Source organism: Magallana gigas, chromosome 5, assembly GCF_963853765.1.
Source record: "Magallana gigas chromosome 5, xbMagGiga1.1, whole genome shotgun sequence".
In the NCBI taxonomy this organism is placed as follows: Eukaryota; Metazoa; Mollusca; class Bivalvia; order Ostreida; family Ostreidae; genus Magallana; species Magallana gigas.
This window is the reverse complement of record NC_088857.1, coordinates 27,996,821-28,021,384: the sequence shown is the minus strand read 5'-3', so window position 1 is coordinate 28,021,384 and position 24,564 is coordinate 27,996,821. Positions and strand designations below refer to the sequence as shown.

At 34.0% G+C, this 24,564-nt stretch overlaps 1 protein-coding gene across 11 annotated transcripts in view; it reads left to right on the top strand.

The window, feature by feature from the left end:
* The window catches only part of LOC105321735 (protein TANC2), a 43,505-nt gene that overhangs the window by 5,300 nt on the left and 13,641 nt on the right, over positions 1-24,564 (top strand). For 2 of the 11 annotated variants that reach the window (XM_020064661.3, XM_011420181.4), the window contains exon 3: positions 3,914-3,988. Coding sequence is in view for 7 of the 11 variants with exons in the window: in XM_034455606.2 (XP_034311497.2) it covers positions 18,120-19,905 (1,786 nt within the window). In the remaining 4 variants the exon portion in view is untranslated. Of the gene's footprint in view, positions 1-3,913; positions 3,989-4,305; positions 4,433-6,431; positions 6,605-12,423; positions 12,683-18,110; positions 19,906-22,818; positions 22,925-23,692; positions 23,822-24,116; positions 24,505-24,564 lie in introns of those variants that run through there. The other 9 variants (XM_034455606.2, XM_066083933.1, XM_066083932.1 and 6 more) reach the window with 9 other exon arrangements.

Below are 24,564 nucleotides of genomic sequence, written 5' to 3'. Positions count from 1 at the left end.
GTGTGATATGTTAAAAAAAATCTGGGAGAAAATCTGGGAGATAAAAATGAGAAATGATGTGCATTATAGGAATAAACGGGTGGATTGGTGTACACTTTTCACATTTCATATGCATAAACTAGAAAGTAAATATATGTACATGTCTATCAAATTGATTTATATAAACTTAAAATTTTATCTATACACATGTACTGACTTAAGATATAAAACACAGTGCTAATCTGCAGTTGCTAACTGATATATAAATTACTTGATTTATTTATATGTGTGTGTGAAGGAAAATAAATTATATTAAGATACTCTATAGAGAAAGTCATAACTGCTTCATAAAATCAGATAAGATCCAGATTCTGGCCACAATATTACAGATGCTCAGCAACTGTAGTATCATATTGAGAGCAGTGAGAGAAAATTTAGATTTAGTTGATACCTGCTGTGATAAATGGCCACTTTGACACTAGATAGTAAAGCAATAAGTGACCAGGGCAGCAAAATTAAGCTTTTGGTGGGGGGGGGGGGGGTGCTTCCTATGAGTGAAGAAAAATAGACATACAGGTACATGTAGCTAGTCCTCGACCTTAATGTAGAGGAGATTGAGATGTTTTCCTGATGAACTGGAAATATTGAATTAAGAATTGGCAAATTCCAGTTTACACATTCTGTACAGACACATGCTTTTGGCATTTGTATGGCGCCTTATTTTAGCGCTGATTATAGGCACACAGTGGAAATAATTCTAGAAGGGAGGAAGTTTAGTCATATATTTACATGTTTGTGTGAGTGCATGGAAACATGTACATTTTCTTCTGCTTTCGAGAGTGGTATGTATTATATGAACTTAATCAAGTTTCTTCGAGCCCAAGTCATATGATTCTTTTAAAATATTGGTAACATAAAATAATTACTATTTTTCTCAGCTTGATTATAATCTTTATAGCTCTTTACCAGTAACTTAATTGGCTTAGATATATGTCAATTTGTATAACATTAACTCATATGTATACGTATATAGATAAGAGTGTAAAGTATATGTGGAGTTGCAGGTCTTGCCTATAGTTTTTGTTTCCTGGGTTGACTTTATTTGTGAAGTTTTATTACAGGATGTACGTGTGTTGATAATCAAAACCTTTTAATTGGTGATCGGTTGTGTTCAAGTGTTTGGATTGAAATTTTGATGAAATTTCAATATATAATTGCATGAATTTGTTCTTAATTGACATAAGATATATGAAGATAATACTTTATAGGAGCTGTAGGAACAGACTTTTGTTGTACTTGGAAACTTCCGAAAATACCAGCTACCCGGTAGTTTAGTGGACTGGTTACACTCAAAATGAGTCTACCCTGGTCAAAGTTTGCCTCATCTGATTATCATTTATAATAAAATTTTACTATTACATTTAATACCCATTTATTATGTATATTGATTAAAGTTTATCTTTGACTATCCTGCCCCCACCGGATGCAGTTTTATTTTACTATCATTGACGGACACACATAACCTGTTCTTGTTTTCTTCAGTTAATTGGTTTTTGACTGTTAACTAGCTATTATTATACAAAAAAGAACTTAAACTTGCAGTTCTGCAATATTAAGGTGGTAAAATGACTGAAATCTTAATGTATCCCACCTTTTATCCCTAAAAGCAACCAAAGTTTTAGCAGAATTTCCAGAAAAAAACTTCTAACATGTCATGAGATTGGGTGAAAATGTATCTCCAAATATTCTAGCCAAATTATAATCTCCATAAGATTATGATATATATTTAATTGACTGTCAAATTAATTCATCCCTTCAATCCTGAAAAAGACACCATCCATTGACTGGCTGTTATTTTGAACCCTGCTTATACATTGAATATATACTTGAGTTGACACTTAATTGGGATAATGCTAACTGTTATGGCATACACATGTTTTCAGTCAACTGCAGGGTTATACGAGGGCAAGACATATGAATTAGGTGTCATAGATTTGGCATTCCTAAGGGAGGTAATGGCAGCAACGCTGTTTTCAGTGATTTGGCATTGTAACAAAATTATGTATATAATGTGTATTATAGGTATCATTATGTGCATTATGTATCCAGCTTAGAAGCAATGTAACTGTTTTCTCCTGAATTAACATGTCAGCATTGATTAAGAGCTGTGGGAAAATTGTGTCTTGTGTGATACTTATATGTAAATGTAAAATGTCATGGTCTTTCTAGAGAAAAATTATATTGAAAAAATTTGTTCAAGATTTTTCTGATAATGTATATATACCAGTTAGCAAGCTAATTTTCATGTCCATTGTCAGCCCCTGCAATTACTAAAAGGTAATATTGTTAAAAGCGTAATTTAAGGTGAAACATTTAGTTTGATGGAACTGTTGTTAATAAGCAATATAAATACATGTATGTGTCACAAAGCAAAAACATGTCCATAAATTATCCAGATTGTCTCATCTGTAACGTACGTACGACATTTCATGGTGTATATTGTAAAGATTTAAACCAATTAAGACCTGGTCCATGATTCTAATAGCTTGAAGTCAAATTTCATTGTTGAAGACACAAAAAATTGAAATTTTGATTAATAACCTATTGAGGATTATTTACAGAAAATCAATGGGCACCATGGCTTTAGAAAATGCTGACATCTTGTAAACCCATATAGTGTTAGGTTAGATGTTTTGATTTAGGAGTTATCTACCTTTGCTCACTGGCAGGTAGCACCCGGCCCGGGCAGGATGAAAATTTTAATTGTCCAGGAAAAAAAATTAATCGGAGTGTATTCAAAATGCTCGCCATGTATTTGCATTTACTTGTACATATGGAAGGGTTTATATATTTGTAATTATTCTTGATTTCTTTTTTCTTAGCTTGTGACGAAAGTATATTTTCATTGGTCAATTCTTTTGAATAAATTTACCTTATGAATTTATTCATATGCAAATGTTTTCTTACAATCATTCCTTTCTAGCGAAAAAGGAAAAATTGTTGACATTAAACTCCAAAGTAAACACTAGTGCTGATAGCCTATCACAGAACTCTTTAGAAATGCAGACCAGTAACACAGGAAATGAAATCAATGTAGAGTTTTGTGTTTATATAGCAATAGTGTCTATATAAATGAATTTGGATCCCCAGTGCCCTTAGAAAGACCTTTAAAAAGTTGAATATAGGTTTTGAAATAGATTGGTTTAAAAACACCCCCCCCCCCTCCACCCTGTATGAAGAGGCATGTTTTTAATCAGACTAAAATGATCAAAACAAGTCATTTATTTTATAAAGTTTGCAAGGAAAATAATGCAATCATTTTGCCACGTTCAACATAAACACCAGAAAAAGATGTATATCTCTTGATCAGAAATAAGAATAATATATTGTACATATTTGTACATATACGGTATATACATTTATATAACCATATTTTGTACAAATATCTTAAGTAATATACTCAATGGAGTTAAGTTTAGTTCTACGTTTTGATCATGTTATTCAGCATTAATCTTTTTAGATTTTTATATTGTGATATACACATTTGAATTTGTGTAACACAGTTTATTTATAATCATATTAAAAAATCTAATTGTTCAAATTGAAGTTAATGCTAAAGTAATGCAAGGAATACATATTATTATTTACCATGTTTACCTTACGGTAATTTTATTAAATTGGTTATAAAATTTTCATGATTCCTCAAAAATGACATTTTTATATAGGTTTAATTAATATTAGGGTTTTTTATGTGTGTGTGAACAATACATTGCTCTTTGTAAACTGTGCAGTACAGCTAAAGCTAGATCAAGTGTTAATGACTTCTGTTCTAATGCTTGATGTGTGTATAAAGCTATGTACTCCACAGCCATTAAGTTGCAAATAACTATAAAGAGTTGATATAGTACTCTATTTTCAACCATCTCTGTTGTAGATTGAATGTTTGAAGTTCATGAATGCTGCTTTATAAAGTGCTGCTTTGCAAAAACCTAGAGCATACAGATACCTGGTAAGTATATTAATTAAACTTTTGATTAAAAAAAATCTTAGGGATATAATTTTAGACTTTGGTATTTTGTTTATTGGTATGACTTCTAAGCAATATGAAAAAAGTTTAGAAACTGTATATGATTCATTGCGGAAAAAAAAAATAGATATTCCTTCCTCCCATACTTTTAATAGATTAAGAGGTGGGTGTGTGACAATTACATCGACTAATAACTGCAATTTGTGCAATGTTGTTTCGCTATTTGTCAATTAAGTGTAATGTGCATTTATCGTCAAAATGTGTGCAGAGTTAAAGCACTGTAAAAATTCCTACACAAGCTGATTCCGATATCAAAAGAAAATCGTACTTATGCAATACTGGTGGAGCTACAGTGTACAAGGGATTGGCAGCATAGCAAGAAGAAAGAAGACTTGTCACCTTTGAAGATATCAAAGAAATTCTCAGGTATTTATTTGGTTTCTTCACTTAATGATACATTTTTCAAAACTCCCAGGTCTTGATCTGACAGTGTTTCCTTTGGAGGGAATGCATGTTCTTAATTAAAACTAGAATGTTTTCACATGATTGATGGGCAGATGACCAAACTAACATTATATGGCCATGAAGTAAACATATTTCTTGGTGAATAAGTTTTGTATCTTGTTCCTTGTGTTGGAATCTTCAGTCCATGTTGTTGGACATATTTTTGTTTGATCAGATCAGTCGTCTACCTGCTCTTTGTCCAGTTTGAATTGTTCTTTGTTGCATGTGCATTTAATGGCTCAACATGCATTGGCACATATCTTCTGCGTCTTTTTATCTCGTATTTGTCTCGACATTCTTTAAAATTCCCACAAAACAGCTCACAGAAAACCCATTCATTCCTGCAGAGAGAGGCTTCATTCATAAATAAAAATTAATTTTATTCCTCTATTTTTTTATTTGAGCATGCACGTTTTCTTTTAGATTTTAAAAAAAAAAAAAAAAAAATTGTGCTTTAAAAGATGAATGTACCAGTATATCATGGAGATAAAAAAGTTATTCTGAGAAAGTATTGATTTTAAGCATTCCATTTATCCATTTTCACACATAAAGTAATCACGCATGGAACAATGTTGGCTCATAGCTAAATATAACAGAAATTCCTGGAATACTTTTGTTACAGGTTAAATGTAACTGCATATATTCTATCGTTTTACACGTCATAGCCTTGTCAGTTTGGAAATCCCTAAATTTTGGCAGGTTCATGCATTACTCAGGTATTTTCACATTTTCTTCAGTCATTTCAAGGGAAAAAAATGAGATGTCTCAAATATTAAGTTTCAGATTTCGGAAGTTATTTCTATAAATGGTTATGGGCATTGTTAATATATTTAAATGTGAATTTGATTTGTCAGAAATAGTAGGTTTGAAACTGAAACTTTGAATTCAAAGGATTTTTATCTATAAAGATATTTTCCTTAAAATTGATAGGTTTTAAAAAAATTCTTTTTCTCACAAGCAGGGTTAAATTTTTATCTTGCATTCATGAAAATTATGAACATTCAGAAAGAGTGATTTTAAAAAGTTTAGTGAAGAATTCTAGGTTCAGTTGCTCTCAATACAATTTTGTTGGGTCATTTCATTACTTTAAAATTAACCTTTGAGTTAATTTTCTATGTGTCAAAAATATACACCAATTTAAGTGTGCATGCATTCAAGATAAAAGTACTTTGGGGTTTTTAGAAGGGGTTCGGGTGATTGTATGCTACATTAGGACCAGGAATGTTCAACTTGGAATTTTTTTTATAACAACCATTCATTGAGATAAGACTGAAGATAAGGGACATATGCTCATGTTTCTCAGACTTCCTCTGAATGGTTACTATTAGAAGATTTTTTTGTATGTACTTGAAGTTCAGATGATTTTTTTGTGGAAATTTATCTCAGTAAAGAATGAAAAGACCTGATAGAGAAGCTGATTCTGGAAATTGATGGAATGCGCATGTAATCTAATGAAGTCAGGCGACTTGTCAAAGTCTGAATTCGATTCAGCAATTGCAGTTTTAAATCTTCAGTACTTAAGAAAGATGTATTGTAATGTTGATTTGGGTCATATTTCTTTAATGAATTTCTGATGACATGAGAATGTATGAATATTTAAATTATTTGGAAACAGCATACAATAAGTAGGGTTGTTCTGTTGAATGAAAAAATGACTGTGCTGCAAGCTGAGGTCAAAGAGTATACACGCTTACTTTAAACATGGTATCATAACAAACATCTGTAAACTGAGTAGTCATTTTTTTACTTCTCTAAAATAAAAGATCAGGTAGAATTTTCCAGTGGGTATGATAACAAAAGCGCATATTAGTGTGATATGGATCAGCGTACATTAAACGTCCATCTTTTCATTGATTGGCTGACAGACTCGCACAAGCATAGGTAGAGTGGGAGTGATTTTGTTCACAACGCCGTGACGGATTAACTTGAGGTGTATCCAGCATGGCTTTTAATTTTATGTTCGTGTGTATATGTGAAAATCCATAAAGATTTGTATATGTGTGGAACAATGAATTAGCAAAGTTGTGTTGGATACTTGGAAAGGTTTTCATCCCTTTGTGATATTATATTATTGTTAGGAATCTTACACTAATGGTGAGTTTCTTTACACTTAACTTTAGATGTCATCTTCTTTTTTTAAACACTTGGATATTATTTGTTGTGAAATGTTTATGATTGCAGGGATATAGAGTGATATCAGAAACTCATGCAGGCTTTTTAACATGGGTTTGAACTTTCATTGCTGTTTGATTAGGATGTATGAACCTTAATATCAGGGAAATTTTTATTCAGTTTGATTGAACATAATTTGGCCTTTTAAAATTTGTTGTAAAAGATGTCTCTTGAACTTTCTTCCTGCTGTGTGGTTTGATTGATCATTTAGTAAGGATCGAGGTATGTATGTTCAGTCTTTTTTCTGCAAGTTGAATAAAAAACTTATGGGTCAGGTTTTTAATCATGGTAAATTAGGTGGAGTATGTCAAGCCACACAAAGACATTGGTGTAATATTTTATTATAAACATCAAGGTGTGATAGACAATGGCCACAAGGAGTCAGATTTTCTTTTTTCATGCTGACAGTAGATAAATTATTTCCTCTGGATAAAGACAACATTTCGAACCACAGGTGTCTGGTTCACACCTTGTCAGGTAGAAGCAGTATTTTTGCTGGGACTCTAAGTTTTTCTGTGCTATCAATTTCAGATAATAATGGGGCTTATATTGTGGTTGTTTTTTATACAATAGAAGATTAATGGTGTGGATTCTGAACAGGGTATTAAGATGTCTAGGGCCTCAGACTGCTGTACAGATTGAATAAGAAAGATGAATGTTAGGGATACTTATCTGCATTTAGGCCTTCTTTGGGTCTTGAACTGCAGATGGCATGTAGTGCAGGATCTGCCTGCACTAGCCTTACACAGGTGTTATTCTCAGGCAATTTGTAAACCTGATAAAAGGGTCCTGCAGTCTTTATTGCTTGAACAATTGCTTTTACAACAAAATAGAGGCGTAATACATGTTATGAATGGACATAGTCAATTACATAATTACAAAGTATCATATTTTCATGAGCTTGGTTTTATTGTTAACATGCATTTTGGGCTAAGTATAAAATAATTACCGGTACTTTGGCCTTGAACAACTAGAAAGGGCCTTTTTATTATTGTCAGGAAGAAGGTTTGATCATTAAGAAAAATTCCTATTATGTAATTCCCATTTGCTTAGCTGATCAAGCTTCTAATTGTATAAGAAAAGGATGTAAATTGCACATTCTCTTTGCAGCTAGTCTTTTAATCAAAGTGATCGAGATATATTTATGGCGGACATAATTATAAATCAATAGGGTGAAATGTTTTGCTTTTGTTCATTGGTACAGTGCAAGATAATCATTCAGCATTTGTTTGGTGAGTGCTGCAGCCCATGGGCATTTTCCTTGTTTGTGAGGTAGATCTTTATAATTAGTATAGAAGATAAAGACTGATAAATGGTATCTGAACTGGTAGCCCACTATCTCTGCAAAATATTTTGATATTCATAAGCTCCTGTTGTAACGTGAGGAAGTAGTTGCTTGATCAGAGAGCTGATAACAAGGGATCTAAAGACTGCTTGTAGGGGGGTAAGGAAATGTACCAACCATGTAGACCTTTGATTAACTGTGTATTACAGAATCTGCATGGCCTTCAATGTACATGTATTTAGATTAAGAAAAAACTAGTAAATTTATAATGATAATTGCAATTAATTGAACAACATTTCATATATGCTTAATTCCATATATGCTTAATTCATGGAGAAAGAAAGAGATATGGGTCATTTGAAGTACTTAGAATAATTGACCTTAATTATTAATTGGTATGTGAAAATCGTGTAATTGAGTTTTATATCCAAGTGTTCTATTAGGAAGGTGTACATACATGTATTTGCACTAAATTGCTCTGTAGATGATGTAATGTTTAATGTGTGTCATACATTTTTCTTGCCCTCAGAGGAAGTGTGGAAGGTAATCAGTTTTTTCTAAAATGTTTACTTGACTCATTTCAACCTTCATTCTGCATAATTAAACACACAATGTGGTTGCAAACTCAAGCTATATATGCCTGTAGGGATATTTCTTTTAAGTATTTTCACTTAAAAGTTCACCATTGTGCACCAAAAGTTGTTTATAGTTAATACTTTCCTTATGATTCTCGTTAGTTATCAATAGTTGGAAAATTCTACGTACTTCACATTCAATATTGAGCTCAGGAAGATATCTGAAAAATTTTGACAAGCTAATATTTGTTTTAATTTTATTGATTTCCTGAAAAGAGTTGTGTGAAAGATCGGATGTAGCTGTTCATTTGCAAAGTTTCATAAATGATAACTTAATTTTGTGTGGGCCAAGCACTTTTGTTATCAGTCCCTACTGAAAAAAGCTAGCTATGTCAATATGGGAAGGGACGTCTTTACTTTGCTGATAGACTGATTGGGGTTAGGACTGTGGCATAACCAGCTATGTTTAAATGCTGGTATAAAATGACCAATGCCAGACATTTCCTGTTGTTTGAATAGGTCAATAAAATCCATCTAATGACCACAGTGAAGTGTGGACAAATTTACTCAAGGTCCAAAACATATTTCTCTGTTTAAAGGTTGTTTTATCTTTCATTCTGTAGACCTTTGGGATATCTGAATAGAACAAAGGGGTACGTTAAAGAAAGAGAAAATTGAAGGGCAATTGGAGTTCTTGAATTTACTGGTTTAGCTTATAAAGATTAGATAAATCAATAGGTGGAATTGATATTGTTTTCTAAACAGCACGTTTTGACCTTGGAATCAGAAATCTGTATAATTCCAAGATATTCAGTCATATTAAAAGTGTAAGAGCTAGATCTCAGATCTAGAAGAGGTACAATGTAGAACTCATCAAATCTGTGATTCTGTATAATCACTGTAATTCACTTGTATGACAGACTTAAAAAATGTCCACTAATACCAAGTGTAGGGTGTAACAGACCCCATTTGTAGTTTTGTACCCTTTTTATGTGTCTGCAGATGTGATTGAACAAATCTACTCATCACTGTATTGCATACAGTACAGATCCTTCACTTTGTGAGACATTAGTGTCGTGCAAACTACTATCAACTTGTCTTTTAATGTGCATCTAGGAATATTGAGTTTACATTTGATTTGTAATGAAAGGGTTTGTTCCAGTATCTCTTTTGGTAAGGCTGTAAGTATGTGCAACAATAAATGGTCGTGATTAAGAGGAAATGGCTTGTCAAATCTGCTAAATTATATGTATTCTCCATTCTCCAAAGTGAGGCAAAGGTATACCCCTTTTCAAGTTTGAAATGTAGAAATCTTCGGATTATAATTATGTAAATAATAGTACAGCTGAATGAATCATTCAAAACCACAGCATTGTTGAAGAGAGGAAGAGATTATGTGATTCCCTAATCATATCACTTAAGTGGCTTTATTAGGGTAGATTAGAAGGGGTGATTAATTATTCACTCCTTTTGAATTATCAAAGTAAAGGTCAGACCTTAAGATTAGTTTTGGTCTTTAAAAATTGTCAACATGGGAAATAAGTTAAGCTTTTGTTTCTTCTGTAGTTACCTTCTTTAATTCCTTTTATATTGGATTTAATGTGGTCTAGATTGTATAACGATATTCAGGTGTAAACAGAGAACTCATATTCTTGATTTCCTTTATGCAGAGCCCGCATCTCCATTTTTCTTTGGAGATTGCAAGAGATCATGATGCTATACCTGTGTCTGGAATGAGTCAACATGATCCCCTTGAGATAACAGTATCCAGATCGGAAGTCTGGCACAATGTCCCATTAGACTTTGATTTTCCATTGACGGCTTGTTACCCATAAAATTGCCAGTTCTGTACCCTTTGAAGCACCATGACAGGGCATTTAATTTTTCAAAATTGAAAATTGACATGGGTCTGTTTAACAGGAAGTTAGTAATTTGTCTTGGACAGTTGGCTGCTTTTTAATTTCTTTTCTGAGCTGACAGCGCAGATAAAAAAGGTGTATAGTGTATGTGCACCATTTGAGCCTTCAGGGTATGTGCAAAGAGGTTCATGTGCATTCAGTTTTGTTCAGAGTCTCTTGGTTAGGGATTTATGCAAAGCCATGAGGAAAGGAAATAGTTGTCAGTTTTATTTTTGAGATGGGTGTAAATGCAAATTATGGCATGTCCAAAAGTGATCTTTCTGCTCTGCTACATAGAGATTGGGCACACATATTAACCTGACTGGGTCATCGGTGTTTGTTGGGATTCACTGTAACACCAGTGAGCAGAACAGCTGGGGTACAACTGACATAGCTGTAAACCTAGAGTAATATGGAAGCTGAAACATACATGTATGATATTTATCCTTTTTTTTGCACCTGCAAACATGATTGTACCTGGTACCCTGTTACCTATGAGAGTCCAAACACTTGCATAAACCAATCAAAAGCTCCGTAATTTTTAAATTGCTCACATGTTCAGTTTCCCGAAAAACTCCAGTTAGCGTACTGTATAATTGTTATACATGTAGTTAATTTTACAATACAATTATTAGATATTTTCAGCACAAGTTGTGCATGGCTTGTATGTGGGTCCTCATAAAGAGCTATAGATCATTTCATTCCCTGTGATATGATTACCCCTGTCATGATATGATGGATAGTGAAACTGTCTTGTTACCTACAATATTTCAAAACACTTCCTGCATGCATATCCTTACTAAGCATGATGGTAGCTCTGTTTCTGTTCAGGTACATGTAGGTTTGAGTTGTTTTTGTTGTTAACTAGAGCAAACACACAGAAATCATAGTTTATCATCTTATTTGATTTAAAAGGATTTGAGTTTTTATTTGATAAAATTTCAATAATAGTTTGAACTGTCAAGCTTTGTATATTTTTTTTTTTATTAAATACACTCTCAAGAGAGCTACATAAGAAATATTTGTGAAGTTTGTTTTTGCAATGTCCTTAGAAAATGTTCTTGTATAATCAAATCAATTTCTTTTGTGTTTTCTTCTAAGCCAGTGGTTTTATTGAATAGAGGGATATAAAAATGATTGACTCCAGAAAAACTTTTTCATCATTTTGTTGGCTTTGCAAAGAAGGAACATTTGTTGTCAGAGATCAATAGAGCTTGGGTTATGTATGTAATATAAAATTCACAATGCCCCTCTTTGATTCAGTGCAACATATTTCATTTTCTGAAAAGATAGGAGAGGGTTTTTTTTGTATGTATGTATGCAATGCATAGTTTGATATCAAGGTTTAATGTGTTTTGCAATAACATTGATCTCATTCATTTGAAGTCCTTGAGTGTGCACACAAATTTTTGTGAGACTATAGCTAGCACCCACACAGTTATTATGGTGAAGCCAAGTAATTTTGAAATTGAGAATTTACCAAGACAATTATTAAAGCTGACAGGATTTGCAAAAATATTACATTTTGCAATGTTTATTAGATCTGGTAATCTATTCATGAGTAAAGAAAATTTAAAATATTGGATTACCAGGTAATGCTGTTTTTATAAGTACTAAGGTTTTATAGTTTTCATGTCCAATTAGTTTTGCTTAACAAATTTTCTATATACAAAATCAAAAAATTCAATTGGATTAGTGATGTTTATACAAGTACTATGGTTAAATCATTTCCATATTCCATTTGCTTATCAATTTTATACACGAACAGACAAAATATTGTTCATAAACAGGAAAAAGCTGTTCGGTACCCCTATTCTGTGCGATACTATTCACCTTGACAATTCATGACTTCATTTTTGTTTAAGTATGGCAAAAAGTATTGATCCAATCAAACATCCATAAAAATATTTTTGCTGGCTAGCGTAGGTTTCAGACCATGTGATCGCATACAGGTAAACAGGGCGAGCGTAATACTGAAAGGGAGACGGGTCTTTGTGTGGGATATTGAAAACTGAAGTGTGCTCGGGAGATTTTAATCGGGGCTGTTGTCTCCAGCCCTCCTCAGCCTAAGGACAATATTTTCCCTTAGGAACAATTCTTTTATGATAAGAGTTTATACCTCAAGATGAGGAAATCTGAGCCATGTTTGCCTGTTTTTGTTTCTTGATTGAGAAAACATCCTGAGTGAAGCTTCTTGGGTGTATAGTGATCTGTGTTTGTAGGATTCTGTATTGCTTGTAAGGTGAGTTGACAATTTAGCACACTAATGACATTTAGACCCATCAAAAGTACAAGATTAAACAGCTTCAGAATTTTGTATATGATCTCAAAACAGTTGAAAAATTTCACTCACATGGAGAGATCAATTGATTCAATGTTTTGTAATGTTTCTTTACAAGAATAGTGCATGCACAGCATTCCATTGAAAGGTGTCAGATTATTTACATTGGTAATCCTTTCAGCAGTGTCAATACCCAATGCAGCTAATACTTTGACAAGCTTTTCTGCATTGTTGGGTTCAGTTCACAGCATTAGGCTTTTATCAGAGATATTGCAATGTAAAGTTGACCTAACCTGATAAGGTGATAAGGTAGAGGGTAGTTTTTTGTACATAAACCTCTTTTACAACAACTGTAAGCCATCTATTGACTCCAAGCTCACTTTGAGACAAAGTTTGGTAAATGTGTGTTTTTTCTCCATTGAATGATAAGGGAATGTACCATTTGTTACAATGTTCATCAGATAGTGGTTATGTTGGATGGATGCAGGGATTGGTACACCATGCCTGAATGGTATAGTTTTCATCATTGATAGGCTTTTTTCTGCAGCTTGTGCAGCAGTAAGGATGGGCATTTCTTTGACTTTTGGTGCCCAGTGGGTGTTGTGATACAAAACATTCTCTAAACACTTCAAATTGCTAAAAGACCCACATGCTGGTTTGAGTAGAACCATTAAAGTATTGTTTCTGATTTCCTGTATACTCTTTCATTATTTTGGCTTCTTTTTTGAGAGAGCCATGATGAGTTTAAAATATCTTCAGAGAATATCTAGCTTTATTTTCATATCTGTATCAAGATTTTTATTGCCAGGCTCCTAGTTTCTTGATGTGCAGTGTCACTGATAGGAAGAAACTTTTATTCTAATTTTGACTCTCTGGGTGATTGTTACAACAGTTTGGGGGCAAACTCTGGCAGAGAGCAAGGAACCAAGATGTGATTTATGATAAGGAGAGGGGAGGAAAAAAAGCAGTTTGAATTTAAGGGATCACTTCTTTCCTTAAAACAAAGTAAATTAAAATGGCATTTCACTTGTTAGAAATGTTAAATTTGCTCGAACAAGTCTGAAAAAGATATATTATGTTGACACTTTGAACATTTACAGTAGTGTTGCTTTGACTAGAGTCCCAGCTGTTTATGTTATAAATGTGCGTGTGATAAGATTTTATTGGATGCTCATGTAACTTCTGATAAATCAGTGTTTTCAGTGCAGCCTGAGACATTGTGCATAGAACCTGATGAAGAATGACAGCATTAAACAAGTACAGTTTGGAAATCATCATGCCTCAAGGTGCCAGGGGTCTGTGGTTGTCTAGACTCAACTTGTGTCTATACATTCTTTGATATGTGTAGGCTTACCTCCCAGGGGTCTCAGTTTAATTTTTTTTCCTTGGTGGCCAATGTAAAATATGCAGGACTAATAAAACATAAAGTGCCTTTTCTTAGTGGATATTACAGTGATAATATCACTTGTATTTGATGAAGGACTAAACATCTTTTTGTTCCCAACACAGATATAATTAGGAATCATTATCTGTCTCAGTTACTTATTAAGTAGCTGTTTTTTAATTTGTGATATTGACACAGTGTGAATGAGTGATACAGTGATGTATCAAAGTACTGAAGGATTAGTGTATGACAGTTTGCTATGCATGTGGGTCAGACTGTATCTGACTCCATGTTAACTGAGGTCACCTCCAGTATATGCGTTATCAGTCAAACTGTGATAGGAATAGCTGATTTAGAGAAGACCCATTTCTGTTTATCATCCCAGGGTGAGTACAGATTAGTTGCAAATATCAATCCCCATTTTATTGACATCCAGAAGTGTGACCCAGCACTATTAGTTTGCTGGCTCTACGGTTTAAGGGGCTACTGTCCAGTAAGCCTCTTGCTGAGATAACTGGCTGTTTGATTTGAGCAGTGTGTGGTAATTAATCAGTTAACACCAGCAGTCTGATTATAACACTGTGGGTGGCTGATGTACAGTACCAGTAGTTATCTGATGGACATCGGCCAGAAGTGCCTCTTGCTCTGTCCAGTAACAAATTGAAACAAGTGCTATTCATCTTCTGCCACAGGTCAAGGTAGGAAGGAAGCATTGCTAACTGTTTTTTGATAAAAAGTAAAGAGACATAAATATTTTTTTAATGGAGCAGTGAATGTGTGTGAAAAGTAGATAGAAAACATTTTCATTAATAGTTATGTAATATTAATGCACCATGAGATGTCATGTCATAACGCAGTTATTTTTTTTACCGTAAAAACTATCGCTGAAGCAGCATGTAGGAAAGAGGAAATGCTTTTTGAATTTTTGCCCCTTTTCCTTCTTCTGTCTTATGAATTTCGAATCGTTCAGAATTTTCCCAGGAATATATCAATAGAGTATGATAAAGGTTACGCTTTTTTCTCTTGCATTGAGATTATGCAGTGTGCCTAGGAATCAAATGGTCAGGCTTTCTCATTAACGACAGATAAACTTGTCTGCAACACAGGAAGTGCTCTCTTCATTCTTGTTTAATTGAATCCTGAAGATGAAATTGTATGTGATTGATATTTTCTTATCATGGGGCAAGTAGGTCATTAAAGACCTCTTTTTTTGCAATATTTTTCTTTCGTATTTTCAAATGATTGTAGAAATTTGAACCTGCAACCAGATGAAAGGATTTGGTAGATGCGTCTAGAAAACTTGAAACAGAGATTTCATCTGGAACATTTATATCCCCCAAAGGGATGATGGCTAATTTTCAGGTTACACGAATTTGATGAGATTTTACTTTGAACTTGGTATTTTTGAAGATCATATGATTAGAAGATTATCACTGAGATGTTTAACATCGGCTTGATGTACTGGTGTTTGTTTGTGATGAGGCATATTGCTCTAAAAAATGGATTAGAAATATCTCAATAGTACATTTATATCTAGAAAGGCTTTAATTTTACACCCATAAAGTGCTAGTAATTTTCATGTGAATATTGTAGATTAAATCTATTGTGAAAGTTAATCGATAAACATTAGTATTTATTTTCAAAAAGGCTTTAATTTTATAGCTATTAATTGCCTGTATAGTTTTCATGTGAGTATTGTAGATTAAATCTATTGTGAAAGTCATTACTGGTACATATTAGTTTAGGTAGAACCAAGTTTTAAACTTAATACTGCCTATGAAAAAATTCAAATATATATGTGCTATAAAGGACTAACAGGTTATTGGTAAGTGTGTATAAACTGTTGACTAATATTGTATTCACAGTTTGCCCAAATTGCTAGTTCATATATGATCTGTCATTGAGCTGTGAAAGGGACCAACTCCTTTTGGTGTCCTTGCCTCGATTCTGTTTACAGGCCAGATTTATAGTAGTATGATAAATCTGTTGTACAAATATTGTTCAGGGCTTCCTCTACAGGGGAATAAAGAAAATGGTGTAATTCTTTTGTAGTATGATAAGGGTGGGGATGTATCGTGAAGGGCTTGGACTATATGTACATTGGTAATTTGACAATGTTTGAAATATGATTCATTGATATATATCGTAGTCATTGTCAAAGCCACTGAGTTCCATGTATTGATTTTGTTTTTATAATGATACCAGCATGTACCAATATGTATAACACATGTTACTACAGTAGATTAGATCATTATTCACATCAAAAGTGGTAGGTAGAGAACAGACATGACGGCTAGTGTACCCTTAAGGGGTTGTAACATGTGGTGTAAAAAGCATTTCCTTTGAATGATTAGTTTTTTTTTAAAACAAATTATAATATGCTGCAAACAATTTTCTTCAAACATTTTAAATTAGCCTATAGTATTGAATGGATTATATTGAACATTCTCTTGTTTCTTCACATATGTGACAGTTTTTGAAATAACATTGATTTCTGAAAATCTAACATTAATTATGATATGAGTTTGTGTACTTTGGTGCATAAGTATTCTCTGAGCTTGGAGTGATATTAAAATATAAATTAAGATTAAATTTCATAATTAGATATGGGAGATTAATGAAATGATATGACCCTTTTGACCTGTAGGTCACTTGCCTTGGGTCATATAGGGCTTTAGTCTCCAGAGCTGGGACTGGTCAAGGAGAGGAGATTGTATCGTGATGTGCTATACTGTTTGATGAGCACACACAGAGAAAACCCAGGGGTCAAGTAGCAATTTAGACAAGATTCCCCTTTGACTGTCTGCAAGAGATTGTACCGTAGGCAGTAAAAACCCACAGAGCTCACCAGGGTGTAAGGGCTAGCCTAGAGATGAATTTATTAAATATTTATAATCAACATTTGTGAATCATTAGGAGAGAAAGTGTTGAGGGAAATCTATCACACACACACAGATTTAGTAGATGTATATACATACATTCTATGATATTGGCATGTCAGAAAGAGAGAGATGGCAAGCCAATTGATGGGGGCCGATATCTTTGTTGAGGAGTGACTGTTGATTCCTCAGTTATTATAATGATAGAGCTTTAGAAAGGATGTGATACTTAAAGTGGTCTTCATTGCAGTCAGTAGATGCAGTCTCTGATATCAGTCTCTGATAGTAACGGAGAGTTATTTTCAAAGTACCGGGTAGTGGACACCAGTCGTGCTTTGTTCGATAGCGTCACGTGTGCTAGTGTGTCCTCAAGGTGTTTGGCTTTCTTCCTGGGTGTTTGGATTTTTCTCTGTGAGTAATACAGGTATGTGTGAATGTAGGTATATCATTGGCCATGTCAAGGCGGAAAATTTGGACCATTAATATCCTTGTTTTGGAGACCATGTCTCAAGTCAGAATGTCTGTATTTTTTCAGACTGTTGATTCAATGTCAAGTAAGAGATTGATCTTTGTGCATCAGAGATGTTCACGATCAGTGAGGGTGCTTTTATACTTGACATTGAAATGGATCTACAGTTTGTTTGAATAGTGGGTCAAAGAGTGAAGCTTATGTCTGCAAGTTTTACTATATAGGATCAAATTAATGATGTTCTAAGTTGGCTTGTGAAGATATAATATATATAATGTGTCTAATGAAAATCCAGTAGTAACTCCGGGCGTTTAAATGTTTAAAAATTTATCAACTGGAAAATTGGAATACCAACATAACCTTAGTGATTACCTCGGGAACAATGTAATTGGAATTATATTTAGTACTGGTATTAAATTTTTTTCGAGGATTTAGTTGACTTCAGCACTTGAAGTAGGGTTCTATCTTTGGTGTATTTAAATATTTGTTTTGAAAATCTATTCTGTGTGTGTTCTCTGTTCTGGGGGTAAATTTGGTGTCAATTACCTAATCTTCTTGTACATCTTAACCTGTATTATATATTTAAAGTAGACCTTTCTATCTCTTTTTATTTTTTACCATGTTAGCATTTAACGTTCTTTTCTCTCTGTATTTTAGAAATGAAGAATGGGGAATAAAGCTTCTTCACCAAGAAAAGATATCGATGGAGGTGAAATTCGAGGAAGGAGTCGATCTTTTACGGGAATAACCTCCAAATTTCGTAAAAGAAGCAAGAGTCCACCAAGAGAGCGCAGCTCTTCATTTACAGATACTAGGCCCAAAAGGGGGAGTTTCAAATTTTCTAGTCACAATGGAGGGGTTCCCACTCCAAATAGTCAACCCCCATCAGGAGGCAACCAAAGTTCTAGTCCCACGAAGAGTATCACTATCAGGTCTGGAGGTCGATCTCGAGAAGAGGAGAATGACATTGCTAAGTTGTTGTCAACTTCCTGCCCAACCCGCACCAGACATTTCCCTCCACTTCTGGATTCCAGCGTGCCTCCTGAGGCCAGACAGAAGGATACCCTGGGTCGGGACACCATCCGCAGGTCCTTGACTCGGAAAGACAGCGAGTCTCCCAGGCTCTGTCCGAAACAGATGAGACAGATTTCCCGGGATCTGTATGGTGAGACATTAGCAGATATTTCAAAGAGGCGGGGACTGGCTGTGCAGAACCGTGACTTGTCAATGTCACAGGCGAGTCTAGGTCACATGTCTTGTAAGTCTCAGTCTCTCCACAGCTTAGGAAATGTTGGACTGGAAGATGAAGACGAAAAAATAGGTCCAGTTTATGGGAAGATAGTGCTAAGACAAAATAGACCAAAGCACCTGCATATGAACAGATACAGTGGTGATTTTGATCTCAGAGTTAGAGCAGGATCTTTGTCTGCAGGTGATATAAACAGAAAGAGTGGCACCTTAAGAAATGATAGTCCCTCAGAACCACAGCGTAGGATATCCCAGCCTATCGTGTCATCATCAGACTCCAAGGTGAAGGTCAACATTCAGAGGTCACCAGAGGAGGTGGTGCAGGCAAGACGCATGTTGGTCTATCGTGCTCTAAAAACTGATGGTGAAGAACTGGGTCAAAATAGTCCAGATCGTAAGTCTATACCTATTCTAGCTGACAGACGGTCAAACAAATCTGCTTCATCCTTACACAGATCTCCTTCACCTAATAGTAGCTTAACCGCACCACATTTATCATTATCACATGGCAACAGTGCTTTGTCTCCTGGCAACCATACTGTGCAGTTGCCTGGCAACAGGTCACCACATCATTCATCAGATAGTAACAGTGCTTTGTATCCATGTAACCGTCCTGCATCACCTAGCAACAGATCATCTGCAACTAATGCACTCACAGAACTTACAATTAACAGTGACTTTAGAAATGAAAGTAACAGTAGTTCAAGGAGTCTGGAGAATATATCAAAAACACCAGAAAAAAGTCCTGTTCATGTGACTCCACCTAAAATCACCCCCAATAAAAGAGCATTACCAAATATTGATGAGTATAAGATTCTCAGTTCAAGTGTACCCTCCAATCGGGAATTGTGGGGATCCTATGAAAGCTTGACAATGCGCTCACGAAAAAATGAGGACGTTTCAGAGGAGACTGGTTTAAGAGAACGTAGTCAAAGTGTCTCCTTAAATTCTAGACATGATTACACAAATGTGCACATTTCGCCTTTGGATGTGGAAGATTTGGGATTTCGTAGCCGCAGTAGTAGTTGGAGTGTGGCAAGAGACGGTGGGAGAGTCCACAGTGGTGTGGGGTCAGGGTATCCCCAGGCCCCAAAGGTTAACCGACTGTGGAGTTACAGTGTTACGTCATTATCGGACATGGGATTAAACCCAGTTTTACCATCCCAACATAGATACATTGAAACAAAGCGTGATGATTTTGTTGGTAAGTCCTTGAAATTAGGCATTTTATCCTTCATACAATTAATGAAGGATTGCATGACCATTTTCTCTTTCCTCTCTCCATGAGGGCAATAAGAAATTTGCCTTGAATCTTTTTTCAGGGCAATTAATAAAATCACTGATAAAAATGAGGGCAATAAATGACCTTGTTATTAACAGGAAGCTGCATACATTGACTTTGTTAATTGGTTCATATTTATTTTAGAAACCTCTTTTTGTAGACTTGTGTTGACCTATAGCCAATAAAAACAAATCTGTATCGTATAGCCTGATCAAATGTAGCAGACATATGGCAATCATTTATATGTTATATTATTATAGCTTCACGATAGTATACTCACAGATAATTCATCATTATACACAGCAGCACTATAGAGTCAAGCTTTTAATAAGGTTTGAAATTTGGTGTATATATAAAGCTTCCACACATACAAATGTAAAATTGTATTAACCTGTCAAGCTCATTATCAATTAGAGAGTTTGTTTCAATTAATTATAATTGTTTTCACAAAGTAGCATGTTTGAATAATATTTTTGGGGAAATTGCAATACAGACAAATAGCTGCATTAGAATTTAATCAGCTGAAAATTTCTTGGTTGTATTTAATAAGCCAAAGAGTTGCGACAGAACAGTTGCAGGGCTGTCACAACTAAGAATACTGCTGTGGTTCTCTCTGGAACTTTTCAAACGTGAAACTACGTGATGGATTTTTTTCCTCGCCTCCCAAAATTTCTGAAATTCGTGAGATAGAGCTGTGATCATTTGGTTTTGATGACTGAACACCAGGACTATTTAATTTTGAGCAATTTGATCAAAGAGCTTCCCCAAAAAAGTCATTTCCTGTCAATCAGGAATCCTTCACATCAATAGCCATTGAATGGGCAATAAGATGTTTGATCTGCTGTCTATAGCAATTCAAATTTTTTTTTCTCTTAATTTTATTTATTTTGCCTTCATATGTCATTACTGGTACCAGTAATTGAAATATATTTCAAATGCAATTGATTGAGCATAAATAAGATAGAAAAAAAATGAAGAAATTAAGAGAGGGGCAGAGCAAGAATTAGTTAATTACGAAGGTTTTGATCCTAATTCCTGTGCATTAATATCTGCAAAAGAAAAATAGGGTTTTGAAATGGACTTGTGTAGTTTATTTTCTTCATTGTACTGCATGTCTATTGAGATATTAAATAAGTCAAAAAATTTCCACTAATGCATTTGTTTGAAGTTTAGATTGTATGAAAGGAATTATGAAACAGTTTCATTTTTTGGCTTCTATAAATGATACTTTTTGAACTTCTCAGGCTCTGGGTACAGTGACTTTTTTTGGTATTTTTGATTGGCTAGGTTTCTATTAAATCTGACGGCTCATGGATTGATTTTTGATTTGCATTGAATAACTTAGCATCTCCTAAAGCTGATACATGCAGCACTCAACCGGGTTCTTTATGGAAATGATTAAATGTATACCAGTTAATATGTAAATCATCAGTAGTCGAAACTCTTTATTTGTTCACACCATTTAAGAAGATTAAACCATATTTAGCAATTCCCACATTATTTCAGGGCTAATGATTTGCAGGTATTTAATAATGAAAACTTTACAAAGAAGAAGGATTGAATTACTATTGGTAAATAAAGCTGAGAGGTTACTTATATTTTGGCCGGTCTACATAAATTGATACCAGAGTAAGATTTTATCAATGTTTGGATTGAATTCTGATGAGCTGTGAATACAAACAAATCCCCCCAAAATATCAGGAAACATTAGTCTACAAACTATATTCATGCAGACCCAGCTGCAAGCTGATCATTTCCATAATGCCTACCTTTTAATTGCTGTGCAGATGAATTAGAAAATCTAGAATTACTGTTGACAGTTATAAAATTTGTGACAAGTGCATTTATGTTTCTGCAATTATAATGCTGATTCTGAAGGTACGTGTCTCAGTTTTCATGTAAACCATGAACAATTTATATTCTTTTGGAAGGGATATATAGAAGTTGACTTTCATCACTATATATAGTAAGGAAATAATTGCATATTTTTGCTACTTTAGGTATTTTCTTTATTTACCACGGTACGTTACCTGTAATTTATTTTCTGAATAACCTTTCTCTTGACTAATAATGATACGAGAAGTCAGATTCCTTTTTGTAATTACAACAAGAATGAAGATAGATTATGTTTGTCTTTTGAAAAGTACAAAAAATGGATTTTTCTGTTTTTAAAAAAAAAGACAAAGGAATTGCCCCTAGACAACAGGAACAGGTGACGATCTTTTGTCTTACAGGTGGGTGCCAGGGTGGTCCTGTGATTCGATAAGCATGAAAAATGGATTTTTGTTGTCATTCAGCAAGCTGATAAACAGATAAAACAGAGAGAATTGTCGTGATAAATGCTGAGAGATTTAATAATGTGCATTGTTTGCAAAACATGTATCTACCTGGTAGGTGTGTACTTTTAAGTGTAAGGTGACAGATATATGGGAAAAAAGATTAATATAGATGATGCAGTCGGGAACTGAGGATTGAGTATTACACATTTACTTGTAGATTTTTAGGTTCCATGCTATGGAAAGATGAAAATTTATGTGTATAGGGCTCATGCCATCGAAAGATAAGAGTTTAATGCACTTTGTCATAAAATTATTACTTGAGAGGAAATTACTTTGAGTGTTAAATTGAACACATTGCAATTTTATTTTTGTTGCTTGGCATATAATACAAAGAAATATTTCAGTTCACACAGTAATAGTATATTTCATTTCTTTTGATATTAACTTCTTTTTTTTCCATTTTACTCTTATCAAAAAAGATTGCAGGTGCTCTGATGCGTTGAAAAATGGCATGATTTTTAAGGGAGTGAACTTGGTTTTATAATTCAATCAATAGTTGTAGAGTTACCTCTCTTAGATGTATGGGGTAATAACCTTGTTTGTCAATGGCTGTTACAAGTGTATTTTTAACAATGATGCAAGGACAAGGTGTATAAATCAAGGTGAGTCTTTATTTACCTGGGTTTAAAAGTTTTAAACAGGAGAACAAGTTTTGATATATATTTTAACCGGAGGTAGTAATTAATTTTTTGACTTATTAATGTAAATTCCATTCAAAATTTACAGTGCGTTGGTTTTATAAATAGCAACATTGTTTGTTCAGTGTCATAAAGTAAATACCAAGTGTATGCCTGTCTGAAATGTTCCGTTTGTTAATGGAACTTTTACAGTCGACAAACTTTTATTTAATCTAGGCCAAAAATCATGTTTGGGAGGGTTAGCTACAGGTTTGGTACCCTTTACCTGTATATAAATATCCAAATCTGAAAATCTTCTTAATAACAGTCCTTTGACTTCAAAGGGTCTTTGAAAGTGGTTTTATTATCAATTTTGAAACTGTTTGAGTAATATTCATTCAGTATTATTCTCTCTCTGTATATGTGTGACAAATTATTCCACAGCGCCAAGTGTTCATATTTATGCTGTATTTTACTACACAAAAAATTAAAAGATTTCAAACTTTGCCCCTTGCAATTTATTCTTGTACAACAATGTTTGTAATATATAGGCCTTGTTGATTTAAGATTGGGGACATGAATTAAAGTTCCCACAATGTAAATTTCCATTTGAAAGCCCAGCCGGATAAGTAAAGAATTCTGACCAGGTAGAAATAGATAAAACGTATGTTTCCCCTGATAAATGCAGTGTCGCCGTGTTATGTGTCGGGCCAAAAGTATGTGTAGTCTATCTATTGACTGGTCTGTTTTTATCAGAGGGGATTTCTAATTGCTGATGAAGGTTGTTATAATGAATCATGTACAGTAAGCTGTCATTTACTGCCAAGTTATTGCCGAGCTTTTGATATGTTTGGGTTTAGTTGGAATAATTATAAAACTAAGGTAGGAGGAATTTTTTATGGTTTTGCTAAGAAAGAAGGTTTCAGGTGTTATGTACATGTATGCTAATTTTAATGTAAATTGTTCCCTGAAGAAAAAAAAAAGTTTCTTTCTTTGACTTTTGACAAATTCTGTTGATTGAATTTTGAGATGTTTTAATATCCCTACCGGTACAGGTAAGTCCGCTGTGTGGCATAAATGACACATGTATTCGATGTAAGCCGGATATTGAACATGTTTACAAGTTAAAAACTACATCAGTCTAACATAATCACTCAGTGTTTCTCTCTAATGACCCCATCAGACTGTTGGTAAAACAATCGCCTTGAAGCCTGGTTTGATGTAGTGGAACATCGTACATGCAATACTGGAAAGTTTTGTTGTCGCTCGGAATTTATGGCGCATAATCATACCCATTGACAAAAATGTATGGTTCATTCATTCAAGATTGAGTTTTGACGTGGGGCCTGCCAAAGGTGTATACACACTGATTATATACAGTCAAGCTACAACAGTTCAGCTGGCTATCGTGAACTTTCACTGTCTGTTTATTTGCGATTTATCTCATTGAATTTTTAAGTAAATGGAAAAGTATTCTTGTGTTCATATAAATCTTGGTGATATGAATGAATATGTGATTTAATTTCTCTTTTTCTCTGGGCTTTAACCTTTTCACCCATATCAAGGTAGGTAAAAAAAAAATTGGCACTTGACTTTCGTATTACAGTATACTTATAAATTTTAAA